The following is a 16,838-nucleotide window of genomic DNA, read 5'->3' as shown; positions in this document are numbered from 1 at the left end:
CCTCCATGATGTCATCTTGATGAGCATGCTGCAAGAACCGGTCCTTCCAGAAAATTTCCATGCACACACGCACACGCTGACAGTTACGACGGCAATGAATTTTGGTCTCGCCCTCGTTGACTCCTATAAAAATAAAGACGGCGAGGCTATTCCCTTGATGTTGTTTTGGGTGCTTGTTTGCTGAGAAGCATTAGAAGAATTTGGAGCTTTAGTGACGACGTGAGTGTGAGGTATTAAGGCAAATGTTCACACGTGTGAAAAACGCGTCTGACTCATTGAGTTCTGGGTTTTAATGTCCTGAGCTGTGATCTCATATGTTTGCACAGTACAACAGCACCTCTCATGCAAGGCGGTGGCGTGACGTCACCGTCCATCAGCTCTCACGACTTCCTCCTGGACTTCCTCTGGCGCTCGCGCCTTGTTTTTGTTTCTTTTGTGGTGTGCACGTTGTCTCTGGTGTGTAAAAAGTGCATCAGCAGACAGAACGATATGATGCACAGTGCATTTGAACAGCCGTTTACATGTATTTATTATTATTTCTTTTCTGAATTACCTATTAAAAATGATCATTATTAATTATTATTGTTATTGGTTTAATTTATTGGCTTGTTTAGGGGGAAAATAATCATGTTTCAAATATTTGGACGCAGGTACAACATGAAACACTGGCAGTTTGTCAATATGTGACGTCAAACTGTGGAACGGGTAGAGTGAAAAAACTCAATGTAGCAATATGAGCCAGTTTAAGAAAGACTGTATAAATTTTACAAGGTACAGTGCGGTTTTTTTGGCTCCTGACCCAAATGAATTTCAGTCATATAGAATTCAGTGTTAATAAATGGAATATTTACATAGCTAGAGCATAGAAAACCTGTTTGTGACTTTGTAATAACGGGTTTGAACATTCTTAGAGCCCTGTAGACATTAAATAACACGTTTACAGTCACCTTTCACTCTGATTATTTACTGTTTACATCGCAAGTCTTATGCTGCAGGGACTCGGGACGGCCACGAGCTAACTAGTTAGCCTCAAATGTATTTCCTTGTAACTTAAGAAGCCAAAAACTTACCAATTCCACACGGGATGGGAGGAGAACTTTTTTCACTTTATCATGTCGGACATGCCATGGCTGACTTCATGACTTCTTGCAGCGTTAAGGCAATGTACTACCAGAATACTACATATCACTGGTATTTCCAAAGCCTGCAGTCTACCATGAAACAGCAAACATTTATGAATTCATTCATTTCTGGAAAACCTCGATATTGCGAGGGAGTCAGTAGTCGAACCACATTACTGCTGTATTGTGGTACAAGGACGAGGAAGAAGTAGTCCCTCGACACTTTGTGCTTGGAATTCCACGCCTTCTCTCAGGTTTTCAAAATAAATCAATAAATGATCTCTGTTTCCTCGTTCGTGGTCTAATATTAGTAAAAAAAAAAAAAAACACTGAATATTTAAGCACATTTTATGTCTTTTTTTGCCTAAATTAGGAACTTTCAAGCATAAAAATGGCTAAGTGAAGGAAAATACAACTATAAGGCATTCAGAGGACACATTTAAAGACGTGACATGTAGTATTCTACCCCGGTCACTAGATGTCAGCAATGCTACTGTAGTAATGTTACTGAGTGTGTGGGCATGTTTGTTATTGTATTTGAATTGATGGTTGATCCAATCATCTAAGTGTATTTATTTGTTCATTACAATGTTACTTGCATCTACAACACATGCTGTATGGTATGGCCCGGGAGCCATCTGCAGCCCACGGCTTGTTCTTTACTGGCCCGTGGCACAACGTAGAAATAAAATTAAACCAAAGAAAAGAAAAAACAGACAAAAATGGTAAAATGCGGAATCTGCAGACAAAAAGCTGAAATGTTGATACTAACATATGGTTTAAAAAATACATATGCAAAGAAAATTATGAAATTTGTACAAAAAAGTAAACAAAAAAATTTAATTTAATTTAAAAATTAAAATTTTTAATATGGTTTTTTTTTTTTACAAAAAATACAAAATTTTAACCAAAAAATTGCAAAATTATTTTCTTTACAAAATTGACCATATAAAAAAATATGTAAAAATATAACAGTGGCCCCTTGCATCTTCTGATTTTTCAGCATTCGGCCTTCGGTGGAAAAAGTTTAAACGGCCCTGGTAGAGTTTAGTTTCAGACATGCTTAACAAGTTACATCTAAGTTAAGGTTGCGTGGATACATTTGCACAATTCAGCATGTCTAAAAAGGAGCAGGAGGAAGCAGAGCCTATTTAATCCGACCCCCGATCCATGTCCCACCCCTGCTCATTCATTCACACCACATATTTGACATGTTGACACTTACAATATTTCACTTGCTCGCATTTTGTCATGTACATGTTGTTCATATATCCAGTCATGGAAAAAGTCAAAAGAGCACCCTTGTTTCTTCGGTTTCTTGTTCATTTCAATGCCTGGTGCAAGTAAAGGTACATTTGTTTGGACAAATATGATGAAGACATCAAAAATAGCTCATAAGAGTTTCATTTTATACGTCACGTCCACTTTCTGTTCAGTCTGCACTTTGTCGGATAAGGAAATACTTTGAGGAAGTATTTGCAAAAGTCCGACATAGTGTTGATTCCTTTTCATGTGTGAAACCTGATCCTTTGCTTGGGTTGCTAATATTGGACCAGTGCATCCTTGTTTCTAAGAAGTTATTGTTGCTTTTTCTTTCCAGTTACGTTTTTTTTTTTAAACAGGAATTTCCACAAAAACACCTGTCACGCTAGATCTTCCAGGTTTCTTAAATAATTCTTTATTGGGCAAGCTTCAGTGTGTGGTTTTTAAACGGACTCCACTTGCCCGTCAGCTCTAATGTATGCGGTGTTTCCCAAGCATTCGTTTATTTGTGCCGCTACCTGTTTGCCCTCGCTCAGAAACACATTATAACGCACCCGGTCTGCCAGAGAATAAGAAGAAGGCGCAGAAGGGATCTGTGTTGCCAGCTATTGTTTGGCAGATATTCAGACCCCTCGAGGTGCGTGACTAGCGACAAATCTAGTTAAGAGACTTTTGTTGACTGGCATGAACGCATGTATAGCTCATCTCACCGAGCAGCGGGTGCTGCTGTAGGCCCCTCCTCAGGCGGGTCTGTTTTGTTGGGAAATTTGAAAAAAGACAAAAAGAAGAGACAGAATAAAGTTCATTTTGAGTTCTAAACTTATTTGTTTTGCTTTTCGTGTTTTTTTGTCCCTGTTAAAATCAATTCTTCACGGTGTCCTGTGAAGTTGATTGGGATGTTAAATGAGAGCACCAACAATGAATCAATGAATCGATGATGAAGTCATTTTCCAATTCATGGATAACCATTTTGGTATCCGATGAATGTTTTTTTGATTTGAAAATGTAACTATCCTGATTTCATTTTTTAAATTCCTTTTGTCATCCAGAAGGAACAAGATATTTGCACTCATGAGCTTTGACTTTGAAAAACAACAACTCTTTTCTGATATGTTGCGGACCAAACCACGAGCTGTTTGTGTTTGCTTCATATTTGGTCCGTCTAGGGCAGGGGTGTCCAAACTACAGCCCGTGGGCCAAATGCAGCCTGCGATGCATTTTTAATTGGCCCGTGTCAAAATCTTAAAAAAAAAAGGACTCTGGCCTGCATATAATATGTACTTAACTTTTCTTGTACTTGGTAGCTTAAACACTAGGCGGTGCTGCTGTCTTGTACCAGGCAGTGTCTCCACAAAGAATAAAAACTGCCAAGGGTGCCCAGAAATGGCAGAACCAAAGAGACGCAAGATTGCAAGCTAGTGCTACGCGTAGGGCCCGATGACTGTCGCGTAAACGGAATCTACTGTTAAACGCGGGATCGCGCAGAAATGTACACAATGTGAATGAAATGCTGTCGTTGTGAGGAGAAGGAACGCTCGTGTGGGGAAATATTTCCCCAGTGGACTCCTCATTCACGGTGGTGTTTCCTTACAAAGGCGAACCCGCTCCTCCCTGAAGCGGCTGCCTGAAACGCCGGCGGAATAACTTGTTGAAAAGTTGCATGTTTTGAGGAACAGAAGCAACTTTTTTTTCATGTAAAATGCAAATCATTCAATAATTGGCACTTTAATAAGCAGTCAGTGCAGGGACGCTTAACAGTTACAAAGCAAAGCACTGTTTTTAGTAGAACACATTTATTCATTCTTCATTTAGTCCAGGGGTGTCCACAGTGTGCTCTGGGGGCCATTGGCGCCCTGCGGCTCCTTTTTTATTGGTAGGAAAATAATTACCGGTAAACCAAAAAAAAACAGTAAAAATGGGAACAATAGAGCTGAAGGTACTGTGGAAAGAGAAAAGGCTGGAATGTTAACACTGTTAACAAGTAACACTAAGCTTCATCTTTGATTATACTGTAGGTTTTGTACGTTGAATCTTTTTACAAAATATATATTTCAAAAAAACAACATACAAATATCAAAGATTTTTCAGTATGCAGCCTTTGGGGGGGGAAAGTGCCACTTGTAGATTTACTAAACCAAGACGCCTTTTCTATATTGAAAGAAAAAAAACAGCCTGCGTCTCTGATTTGTATTACCGGTAACAAAGTGTCTTTTGTCGTTAGACTTTTTGATTTTATTTTTTTATTTTTACAAAAATTTCAACTTTCTCCTTGTACAATATTTCCTGGTAATATTAGTTTACTCTCATAATATTTGGACTTTATTATAGTAATATTGTTACTTTTTCCCAACCTAATTTTCCAAAAATTGCAACCTTATTTAATAATATTTCAAATTTACACTATTTTTTCTGTTAATATGATGACTTTACTCTCTTAATTTTTCGCCTTTATTCTTGTAAAATTCCTGGTCAGTTTAATTTCCTATTTTTACCGTTGGTTTTTGTTTGTTTGTTTGTTTCATTGTATTTTTAGAATGTGCCCAGGGCCAATAAAAACACGGCAGTAAATAGCCCCCGAGCCTCACTTCGGACACCCCTGATTACTCAATGAATGAACCAGCTTCAGATGAAAGAATCACCAGGTGCAGCCCGGTAATTAGACATTGCGAAACTTTGTAAAATGTGATGATGTGTGCATTTTTTATTCTCATGCTCAAATGAGCAAATGCATGAGTTGGATATTATTTTAAAACGAAAGCTTCACACAACACATTTTGTCTCATTAGCCCAGCCTGGCAAATAAAAATGAACAAAAAGAGGTTTTACATTTTGCATGGTTTATTTTCATTTGCTGCTCCTGACTGACTCCTGACAGAAAAAAAAAAACTGACGAAAACATCAGCAGCAAAAAGACTAAAAGGAACCGAAGTGAACTGTCTCAGCTGCTACCACATCCTAAAGCACCTTGAATGGGTGTCTAATTATGACCTACGTTCTGTCCTCACGCACCACATGAGTGATAAAGAGAAATCAAAACTTTCATTTTCTGTCTTTCGATTCACACTTGATGCGGAAAACGCCTCGTGTGACCTTCCTCTGCCTTCACTTCGCCTTTGTTGCTTCACAGCCCTCCATCATTTCCTTCCCGCCCCGAGATCGTCAGGGTGTGCTGAGACCTAAACCAAGACCAGCGATATCAATCATGTCATATCATATCATATCAGATGATATCATATCATATCATATCATATCATCCATCTTCTATACCGCTTCTTCCTCATTAGGGTCTCGGGGGCATGCTGGAGCCTATCCCAGCTGACTTTGGGCGACAGGCAGGGTACACCCTGGACTGGTGTCCAGCCAATGGCAGGGCACACACACACGGGGAGAACATGCAAACTCCACACAGAAATGCCCAAGGGAGAATCCAACCCAGGTCTTCCCATCTCCAGGCTGCTTCTGTATTGGCCAACATGCTAACCACTAGACCACCGTGCGGCCCATATCATATCATATCATATCATATCATATCATATCATATCATATCATATCATGTCATGTCATGTCATGTCATGTCATGTCATGTCATGTCATATCATATCATATCAAATCATATCATATCATATCATATCATGTCATGTCATGTCATATCATGTCATATCATATCATATCATATCATATCATGTCATACCATATCAATCATATCATATCATATCATGTCATGTCATATCATGTCATATCATATCATATCATATCATATCATATCATATCATATCATATCATATCATATCATCATATCCTCATGAGGATCCTCCCGAAATCATGTCATTAAGGTCCATGCATTTGCTGAGAATGTAAAGAAAATGAAACAAGCGATGCCAAAAAACGTGACCTCCTTGTAAGAAGGGGTGTGGGGGGTCGGGAGGAGATGTTTGAGATGCTGGTCTGGACTGTCAGGGACTTCCCATGATGATGATTTCACCTGTATGCATTCCTGTCCTGTCAATGCAGTCTTCCACATTCCTCCTTCAGTAACCTTCTGCTCCCTCACTCACAAGCACAACTTCAGTAAAAATAGTCATGATCATGAAATACCCAACCCGGGCGACAGGCGGGGTACACCCTGGACTGGTGTCCAGCCAATGGCAGGGCACATATAGACAAACACTCCCATTCATACCTATGGACCATTTAGAGTCTCCAATGAAGCTAACATGCATGTTTTTGGAATGTGGGAGGAAACTGGAGTACCCAGAAAACCCACACACCCACGGGGAGAACATGCACACTCCACACAAAAATGCCCAAGTGAGAATCCAACCCAGATGTTCCCCATCTCCTGACTGTGTGGCCAACATGCGGCCGTAAAAGTGACTATTGGGGTGTTATTTGACATCTACAGGGCTCTAATAATGTTAGAAAGGCAGGGTTTCTATGCTCTAACTAGGAAGACTTCCCATTTATTAATACTGAATCCTACTTTGCGGGGATTCCTTTATCACGGTCAGGTCAGGAACCAATTAACAGCGATAAACGAGGGACGACTGTAACGTGGAACATATTTCCAAAGGACCACAAAGAACTACAAAGTACTGTTTGATTGGACAAGCAATAGCCAACACTAAACTGGCAGTGAGCTTGTCACACACTAACTACAATCACGGTGCCAACAAAAAAATGACAGCACAACATGTAACAAGTCCAGTAAGTAAACACACAATGGGCAACCACTCCTACCATGGGGGATACACAACTACTTAGTACACTCCAAGCATGTAACTTTAGCAACTTTTTGCAAAACAAGTGCCGCAAGGCATGCTGGGAGGCCAGAAGCACTCACAGCAACACCGTGTAAGAAGAAGTGCTTCCAGGTGTCTGGCAGCACGGAGGAAGTTGTTTAAGTTTAAGACTCCTGGGGGGCTTTTTTGTTTTTCCGGTAATGACCACAAAGGAAAAGTGTGATGATAACCACAGAAGCAGAAATGGGCTAAAGGAAACTTAATGGTGAGTGAAGGCATCGTAATTGCCTTACATATAACAAACTTAAACAAGAAGAAAATGTGTCTCATTTTAGACGGGCAAGCTGTTGTTTTTCCCCACGCAACATACTGTAAGTGTCTTTGTGACTTGTTCCACAAGCAAGCATGCAGTATATCTTCTGTACTGCTCACATCCACCAGGGGGCACACGTTCACGTTTTGCTGTGACGCATCACCCAGCAAGAATCTAATTTTTCATTTTCATCGCTGGAATTTGAGCTGGATGGAAATGTCAGCCTGGGATCGCTGATAAAGATTCCCGGCGGGGGGAAAAAAGGTCACCTGGATAAGCAGGCTCCAGCTGGAGGGGGTTCTGCTGTTCTTCTAGTGTTCTGCGTGCATGAAAAGAGAGCTTTGTCTCTTTGGGGAATGTCAGTCTGCATCATTACACAATTCCCATTGGGGGGAGGAAGTCAGCGTGGAGGAACTTCACTTAGCAAATCTTCCAAGAGGTAATAGAAATGAGGTGGGCGAGTGAGTAGTGGAACTTATACGTGTGTGTGTGTAACACGTGGGTGCGTATTGTGTTTACACGTTGACCACATGACACTGTGGGAAGCACAGTGCGGGGGTGGGGTCGTCACTTTGCGCGTGCTACGATACACAAACATGAAAGATGGTATATTCATAATATAATAAATGAACGGCAGCACACTGAACGGGTTCACACAACGACGGTGACATGTTGAAGAAACTGACTCGGGCCGTTGTGTTAAAACCTGTTTGTTCAGCTAGAAAATTGAAAGATTTTCCCCGTCTAAGACATTCTTCCAAGCTACATTGTGCTCTAATTGACAATTTCGACACATTTTCCTGCAGTGGACTCCACACGCACACACACACACACACACACACGCGCGTACATCATTGATGACATCAGAAGTCATTTTACCCATTTTTGTTGTCCTACTTTCACCCGAATGAACAAAAAAAACGCTACGTGCAGATGACAGACATGTGATGTTGTCTCCTGTGATCAAAAAGGAAGTGAATGTAGCTAAAATGTCCCAGTGAGAATGTCACTCAATAGAGCTTAAAGAGTATAGCGAGACTTAAAAAACCCCATCAAGATCAGTAGCAAACTGTGCGTCCTCACACACAAACACACACACACACGCACACACACACACACACACACGCACACACACACGCACAGCTCCTGCTCTTTGGCAGAAATTGCACAAGCAGTGTTTACGCAATCCTGCTCACTAATGAGCAAATTAACCAGCAGTGACATACAGTACAGTAGGTTGGCCCCCTGCTGGCCAAAGGAAAGAATACAAGCTGAAGCGGCTTAATACTTGTGTTCTATTGCTATTTTGTTTTTTGTTTAAATACAAACAAGGAGGCTTTGGACAAAAGTTTCAAAACTTGACACGTGATAACGTGACACTTCAGCTTTCACCATAAGCCCTTTAAAAAAAAAGAAGACATTTATTTCCTTTGGCCTTTGACACTGTTTGAGTTATTTGTGTTGTTTATTGTATTTTATTCTGTTTTAGTTTAGTTGTGCATTTCATTTTTATCTGTTTTTATTGTGGTTTATCCTGGTTGTCATTTTTATACACATTTCTCATGTTTTAATTTGATTTGACATATGCTTTTACGTATTTTATAGACTGTTCCGTACAGCACTTTGGTTGTTTTTAAAGTGCTTTACAAATAAAGTTGGATTGGATTGGACCTCAGTTCAGCGATCTACAAAGAACCAACACAAGAAGTTACTTGAGGGAGGCGGACTCGCATTCCAAGCTTCACCCAGCGTCAGTCCCACACCGGTGGTGGCAATCTACATCCGTATCCACAGCTGCCCAGGAGTTGACTGATGGAAACGGGGCTGCCAATTCACGGCTGCGGCCTGTCCCACCGCCACCAACCATTCATTCGCATTCGTACACCAGTGTGGGCAGCACCAGAGGCAAGTTGGGTGAAGTGTCTTGCCCAGGGACACAACAGTGACTGGTTTCTGGACAATCTGCTCTACCTCCTGAGCCTTGGTAGCAGAGTTAACTTTCACACTTCTTTTTACAATTTTTATTGCATTGTATGATGAATATTTCCTATGGGAAAAGTGCGTAAATGCGAGGTTGACTGCGTTCACCTTGGAGCTTCCGTGGTCATGATCATTTCCGTACGGTCAAGGTGTCCAGTGCCAATGACAACTTTTCAGCGCATTCTGTGTGGGATCATTTGGATTTTTTTGGACTCGTCACGCTCAAAAACGTGTATAAATAACCTCAAATTGTGGATGACTTGTGGATTGTTGGTTTGAGGTCTGAAGCTTCACATTTAGTGGTGACTCCAAGTGTCCTGTATGCAATATTTGTGTCTGTGTTTGTTAAAAAAAACAAACTGACCACGGCTGCTATCAGCTTCCATGTTTTGGAAGAACTCCACCAAAGAAGAAAAAAAAGAAAAGAAATCGGTGACTTGTCTTGCGTTGTTTGCTGCCTCCAGTCTCCGCTTTCACAGTGACATCACGGGAGTTTCCCTTCTGCACGGGCATAAATAGGCCGGGCCCTCTCGCTGCTACTTCACTCTGCCAGCAGCGCAGCTAAGACAGGCTGCTCTGCGAGCTCAGCACAAACCGGTCTAGCGTGTGCAAGCATCTCAGCTCAGCAACATGGTGATGTACACTTCGCCACCGGCAGACCCGGAGGCGGGCTTGGAGGAGAAGACGGTGGTGGTGGTGGAGAAGAGATCGTTTGCAGGATGGATGTGGAAGCTCTCTGCGGGCCTCCTGGTGGCCGCCCTGTGCTTAGGCCTGGTCCTGCTGTTCGCCTGGTACTGGCACGGTAGATCCGAGCCCATGGTACTGAGAAAGACTTTTTTTCATTAAAGCACCTCAAGCTGTGAATGCATTCCAGCTTTCTAATGTTCTGCTTTTCCCTAACATCCAGACGCCTGCAGGCCCGACTCAGGCGCTGGTCGAGGACCCAGAGGATAAAACAGGTACTTTTGTTGATGTGTTGGTCTATTGGGCTTTTGAGGTGTCTGGAACCCTTTGAGACAAAGCTTGCGTTTATCTCCCTCTGCTCAGATCCTCACGACACCCTACTGAGAATCAGCAGCAAAGCCAAGGCCGCCATTCACTTAGAAGGTGAGACATGGCTTCACAAAGTTCATTCATTAGGTCAAAGGATGCATACACTGTAAAAGTCCTCTTGGCAAGGTTGATCATATTTCATCTGATGAGAATTGAGCATTTACAGTCATAACATGTCAGGTTCTAATGAGGTTTGAACGCTAGAGTGCTAACCATTACACCATGGAACCTGCATGTTGTTGCTGCCCATGAAAATCCCAAAAATTGAAACAAAGACAGATTTACTTGTGAGTAGGCAAGCTTCCCTTCACCAAGATTTGAACTCCGATCTCTGGATTCAAAGCCCAGAGTGTCAACCATTACACCACAGAACAGCAAGGATGCCAATGCCCAATGAAAATCCCAAATATCCCAAATATCCCTGAACAAACCACTTTCAAGGTTCTACCAAGATTTGAACTCGTATCACTGGACTGAAGTGCTTGAGCAAAAGTGCTCGCAACACTGGCCAAGTCTTATGTTGGTTCCACAGTGTAACGGCTAGCGGCAAGGACTTTGAATCCAGTGATCCCAGTTTACATTTTGGTGGAACCGTAATGTTGCAAAACCCATGGATCCGTCTTTGTTTAGTCCTTAAATGTTGCAAAACCCATGGATCAGTCTATGTCCAGTCCTTAAAAGTTGTAAAACCGATGACTCAGTCTTTGTTCAGTCCTTCAATGGTGCAAAGTCGATGGATCAGTTTTTGTTCAGTCTTTCAGTATGAATATTGCTAAATAATCACTTGCATCATCGGAGTCTCACTGTATGAAGCAACTGAATCAAAATGGAGTGCAATACTTGACCACTTGGAGGCGCTGTTGATTCACTGTCTGAAAAGAAGTGACCAGAAAATGGACTCTTTTACTAGATTGTCTGAAGGGCTTCTTGATAAGACAGTATAGGAGTAGAAGTGTCATTTATTTGAGTAAGTTTAAGTGTATTTATTCTCATAATACGAAACAGAGTATACACATTCTTGTTCTACCATGTTTTCATGTTCTTTTTTCCAGGGATCCATACTGGAGGTCAGAGTATGCCAGAACAGCTGGAGTGGAGGAACGGTCAGGGTCAGGCCTTCGCTCAGGGTGGCCTACGCCTGCTCAACAACCAGATCGCCGTCCCGCACACGGGCCTCTACTTTGTCTACAGCCAGGCGTCCTTTCGCGTGTCCTGTAGCGAGGAGGAGGCGGAGGAGAATGAAATGGCGAGCAAGAACTTCATGCCCCTCAGCCACAGGATCTGGCGGTACTCCGACTCGGTGGGGCGCAAGGCGTCCCTGATGAGCGCGGTGAGGTCGGCGTGCCAGCAGGGAGGATCGGCCGAGAACGATCACCGCGCCAAGCAGGGCTGGTACAACGCCTTGTACCTGGGCGCCGTCTTCCAGCTCAACAAGGGCGACCGGCTGTGGACGGAGACCAATCAGCTGTCGGAGCTGGAGACGGACGGTGGAAAGACCTTCTTTGGCGTGTTTGCACTTTGACTCCCACCTCAAAGTGTGGCCTACCTCCCACAGAACTTCTCCCCCAACAAGACTGGTTCTGCTCTCTGCTGAGGAACCAAAGATCAATTCCTTTTGCTTAGCAAATAGGATTTTTTTCACCGTTTATCCTATTCGGGTCACAGGTGAGCTGGAGTTCGTCTCAGCTGGCTTTGACAAGAGGCGGGGTACACGCTGGACGGGTTGCCAGCCGATCACAGGGGTTTATACTAGTATACATATATCTAGTATATGGATGGATGGATATATATTTGTTTCTTCGTTTTTGTCTGCACGTTTATTCATCGATGCGATGATGAAGAAGTCTTTGAATCTCAATGGAGATGAACTTTAGCATCTTTATGAACTGTACCAGTTTACATCTGCTGTCTATTTATTTCTATTTATTTGTATTTAAAGCATCGGGACATGGTGCTATTTATGGAGAGTAAAGTTTCAATACGACAACAACAAAACGGCTGTGTTACAAATAAGTTAGCGCTGGGAATATCAGGGTAGCTCACGTTAGGATACGATTTGCAATACACGGCTCACGATCATGATGACGGGAACGTCTCGACATGGCAACAAGATGAAACAAAAACAAACAACTACTTGTAGTTTATATTTGGCAGCATAATAAGAAACACCAATTGTGCAAAAACAATGACACAGTTTTTGGGGAACATAACTCGAAACAGAACTTTATTTCAGGTGACACTACTTTAAAGTCGCTCAGAAATCACAACAGCTCAAGTCTCTCATGCAGATCAAATCTATTAAGCAGAGGCACAACAAAAATAAATGGTGGATTATGGTAGCGGTGACGTAATCAGCGGAATTGTCATGGAAAGTTTGGCTCTTTTTAAAGAACTGGATCCCAAAAGGAAAAGGGTGGAGTGCTGTCTGCGGGTCAGGGATGAGGTCCTCCTCCAAGTGCAGAGGTTTAAGTACCTCGGGGTCTTGTTCACGAGTGAGTGAAGGCTGGGACGCGAGGCTGGCAGGTGAATTGGTGCAGCGTCTGCAGTGATGCGGACTCCGCATTGATCAGTTGTGGTGAAGAGGGAGCTGAGCCGAAAGGCAAAGCTCTCACTTTACGGGTCGTTCTACGTTCCTACCCTCACCTGTGGTCATGAGCTTCGGGTAGTGACCCAAAGGACAAGATGGCGGGTACACGCAGCTAAAATGAGTTTTCTCTGAAGGGTGGCTGGGCTCTCCCTTAGAGATAAAGTGAGAAGCACAGTAGAACCGCTGCTTCTCCACATTGAGAGGAGCCAGATGAGGTGGCACGGGCATCTGGTCAGGATGCCTCCTGGACTCCTCCCAGGGGACGGGAGGAGTCGGGAGGGCACGTCCGACCGGTAGGAGGCCACGGGGAAGACCCAGAACACGTTGGAGAGACTATGTCTCACAACTGGCCTGGGAACACCTCAGGATCCGCCAGGAGGAGCTGGACGAAGTGGATGAAGCCTGAGCTTCCCTGCTTAGGCTGCTGCCCCCGCGACCCGGCCGGATAAGCGTCAGAAGATGGATGGCTGGATGGCTCCCAGACGGCTCCTCAGATTGTTTACCAAAATACGTGTAAAATCTATTTCTAGTGTAAAAACATTTGTTGTTTATATGGCTTTGTTTATCTACTCAACAGAACAGATTGCAACACAATAAATAATTATGAAACACAAAAGCAAAGACCAATCTCACTCTTACTAGACAAAAAGGTCCTGATTGTGTGTATTATTTGTGAATCTACAGTGAAACAAAACCACATCAACAAAGCATCACACAACCAAAAATACCGTAACTTGAAATGTGCAAAACGGACAAGAAAAAGCAGCGTCCAGGTAACACTTTTTGCCAGAAGATTGCTATTCACAAACACCAAGTTTTTCCTGGTGCTCACCCCCACCCCCCTGCTTATTCTTGACACACAGGCTGCCACACACTTTGACCAATCACATGCGGCTTTAACAGGGTAAAAAACCATGCTGGTGCATCTGACCATGTGACTTCACCCCTTGGGTCCGCCAGGGCGCCGCTTTGTTTTTTTCTTCATCTGTGACTTCGGCCCAATTTCCTGCCACTCTTGTGTGCAACTCCTTCTGGGTGACGAGTAAAGTGGTGACCCAACTCAGCGAGGAAAAGGCTAGATTTTAATAATAGTTCTTAAATCCGACACGCAGTGAGAGCGTATCAACAATCCATTGTAATGTTGAACATCGCCATTGAGCTGCAACAATTAATCAATGGTTAAATGATTACCCGATTAATCGACAACTATTTTGGTAATCAATTAATCACTTTTTGATTTATATATGTAAATATCCTCTGATTTCTCAAACGTGAATATTTTAATTTCCTTTGTCATCCATGAAAGCAACCTATTATTTTTGTGTTTTAGCCAAAACAGTCTAGTGGTTAGCATGTTGGCTACACAGTCACAGTCTGGAGATGGGAAGACCTGGGTTGGATTCTCACTTGGGCATTTCTGTGTGAAGTTTGCATGTTCTCCCCGTGTGTGTGGGGGTTTTCTGGGTACTCCGGTTTCCTCCCACATTCCAAAAACATGCAGGTTAGCTTCATTGGAGACTCTACATTGTCCATAGGTATGAATGTGAGTGTGAGTGTGTTTGTCTATATGTGCTCTGCCATTGGCTGGACACCAGTCCAGGGTGTACCCCGCCTGTCGCCCAAAGTCAGCTGGGATAGGCTCCAGCATACCCCCGCGACCCTAAAGAGGAGAAGTGGCATAGAAAATGGATGGATGGATGGAAGATATTCAGACATATCAGCTTTGACTTTGGAAAACAGTGATGGGCGTTTTTGGCCTCTTTTCTGATACGTTGCGGACCCAAACACGAACTGCAAGTGTTTGCTTCATAGTGATTTGGTCCATCTATGGCCCAACCCATTACTCCATTAACTGAAACAAGCTTCAGATTAATCGACTAATAAATGATTATGATTGTTTCTGTGAGCATTTATTGTTTTACTGAAGCTATGACAAACATTTACATTTATTATGATTTAACATTATTTGAACAGAATATTAAAGTGGCAACCTGGTGTTTGCTCTGTCAGTTCAAATCTTCTACTTCTGAATAAAGACATCAATAAGTTCGACATAAACAAACACGCGCTCATTTGAGAGGGGAAGTTGTCAAACAGCTCCGGCCAGCCATGCAGCCCCAAAATCCTTGTAAATATTCCCTTGTGTGAGGTCAAATTGGGAATTTCCTCCATCTTTGAGTGTTGCTGCGTCAGGTGGAGGCCCACAGAAGCCTCAGCCCACAACGGGGTTTTCCCCCGTGACACCTACACGACACCTCCCACACACACACACACACACACACACACTGTAAAAACCTCCTCCCCACCACATTCCTCCGCTGCCTTCGGCTGGGACACACGAGCAGTCATCACGCGTCTGTTATAAAAAAAGATCATACTGTGTGACATCACAGTCTTGCAGCGCGTTGAAACATTGTCTTATTGTTCTCTACTTTTTCATTTCCTCTTCCTGGAAACTCCAGCAAGGAGGTTATGATGTCACTGTGTGAAGTTGGTCAACTTCCTGTTTGTTTTTAATGATAGGTAGCCATCCTTCCAAAAAGGACGTTGCCGTGACAGTTTGATGGCAGTCCAACAACGTAGCAATAAAACGTTTGTATCTACACTAAGTCCCCAACTAACGAACACAATTGGTTCCAGACGACGTTTTTAAGTGGAATCGTTCTTAAGTCATGGAAAAGGTAGTATTACCAATGATATAGGTACTACATGTACGTGTATGCATATACAGTATATGTGTACGTATGTAAATATGAGTTTGGATGCAGTAGTAATATTAAACCAGGATCATGAATGAAAAAACAATAACAAAAGTGATATAATAATACGTAATGATAAATGTTATTTACCTTTGAGGAGGAGTGATCCAGCATACATCGTTGGTGGTGGTGGTGGAGCAGGAGGAGGAATTACTGAAGAAAGGACAAATCTTGATACTGATAATGGATGCCATTGGTACAGAAGTCTTCACATGTTCCATAATTCCAACCTTGCCTTTGTAAATTGTTCCTGTGGTTGAGCGATTCACTCCATTAGCACGCGCTACATTAGCCATTTTCTCGCCACCGTCCAACTTCCTGATGATGGCCACCTTCGTTTCCATAGAAATTGCTTGAGGTTTCCTGCCACTACTGCGAGCACTTGCACTCCATTTATCAGCCATGATAACGGATAACAAACGTCTCTGTAAAGTATCGAATGGGGTACAAACGGTGTGCTCCGACATGTTATCAGCGACAAGTGCAGACGAACTGAGAAAGATCGCGTGAGAGGGATGCTGCTACCCACCATTCGTAGCGGCGGAATGGTGCGCAATACAAAAATAGTGCCTTTGTATTTCGAAAAAATTTAAATGACAAAATATGGCAATTTTCGAAAAAAATCATGAAAAAAATAGACCAGTCGGCTTGTGTTCGTATCTACGAGTGTTTGCACATCAGATGTTCGTTAGTAGGGGACTTAGTGTACTGGAGTCAAAACTTTAAAAAGCAACAAACAAGAAAAGAACAAGACCACTTGATTTGAACCAGAGGTGGAAAGAACAAAAAAATATTTTCCTCTCGTACTTTTCTACCTTCTACTTAAGTACTTGGACACTGCAGAAGCAGCATCAGGAACAAATAGGAGTTTGGTGTCTTGCCCAAGGGCAGGCCCGTAACCAAGGGGGGTTCGAACGAACCCCCCCGCGGGCAACCAAAGGTCCGCTTGGTTAAAAAAAAAAAAAAGCCGCTATCAAGGTGTGGCAGTTGTAACGGAGTGTAAATGTGCTGTGATAAATGATG

At 42.8% G+C, this 16,838-nt stretch overlaps 1 protein-coding gene across 1 annotated transcript; it reads left to right on the top strand.

The window, feature by feature from the left end:
* The first annotated feature begins 9,994 nt into the window (after nucleotides 1-9,994).
* Nucleotides 9,995-13,626, top strand: tnfb (tumor necrosis factor b (TNF superfamily, member 2)). The gene is made up of 4 exons (XM_054781619.1): nucleotides 9,995-10,235; nucleotides 10,324-10,375; nucleotides 10,464-10,523; nucleotides 11,522-13,626. Exons 1-4 carry the CDS (start codon nucleotides 10,047-10,049, stop codon nucleotides 11,989-11,991), a joined length of 771 nt encoding a protein of 256 aa, XP_054637594.1. The 5' UTR covers nucleotides 9,995-10,046; the 3' UTR covers nucleotides 11,992-13,626.
* Nucleotides 13,627-16,838: the final 3,212 nt, after the last annotated feature.

This window comes from Dunckerocampus dactyliophorus, chromosome 7 (assembly GCF_027744805.1).
Source record: "Dunckerocampus dactyliophorus isolate RoL2022-P2 chromosome 7, RoL_Ddac_1.1, whole genome shotgun sequence".
Taxonomy (NCBI): domain Eukaryota; kingdom Metazoa; phylum Chordata; class Actinopteri; order Syngnathiformes; family Syngnathidae; genus Dunckerocampus; species Dunckerocampus dactyliophorus.
The sequence above is the reverse complement of the archived record's forward strand: the minus strand, read 5'-3'. Positions and strand labels throughout refer to the sequence as shown.

What these genes read in the sequence shown, in the direction of transcription:
- tnfb (XM_054781619.1), top strand. Translation starts at nt 10,047, where the DNA reads ATGGTGATGTACACTTCGCCACCGGCAGACCCGGAGGCGGGCTTGGAG. An exon ending in ACGGTAGATCCGAGCCCATG is followed by an intron (nt 10,236 to 10,323) that starts GTACTGAGAAAG and finishes CCTAACATCCAG; the next exon opens with ACGCCTGCAGGCCCGACTCA. An exon ending in GGCCGCCATTCACTTAGAAG is followed by an intron (nt 10,524 to 11,521) that starts GTGAGACATGGC and finishes TCTTTTTTCCAG; the next exon opens with GGATCCATACTGGAGGTCAG.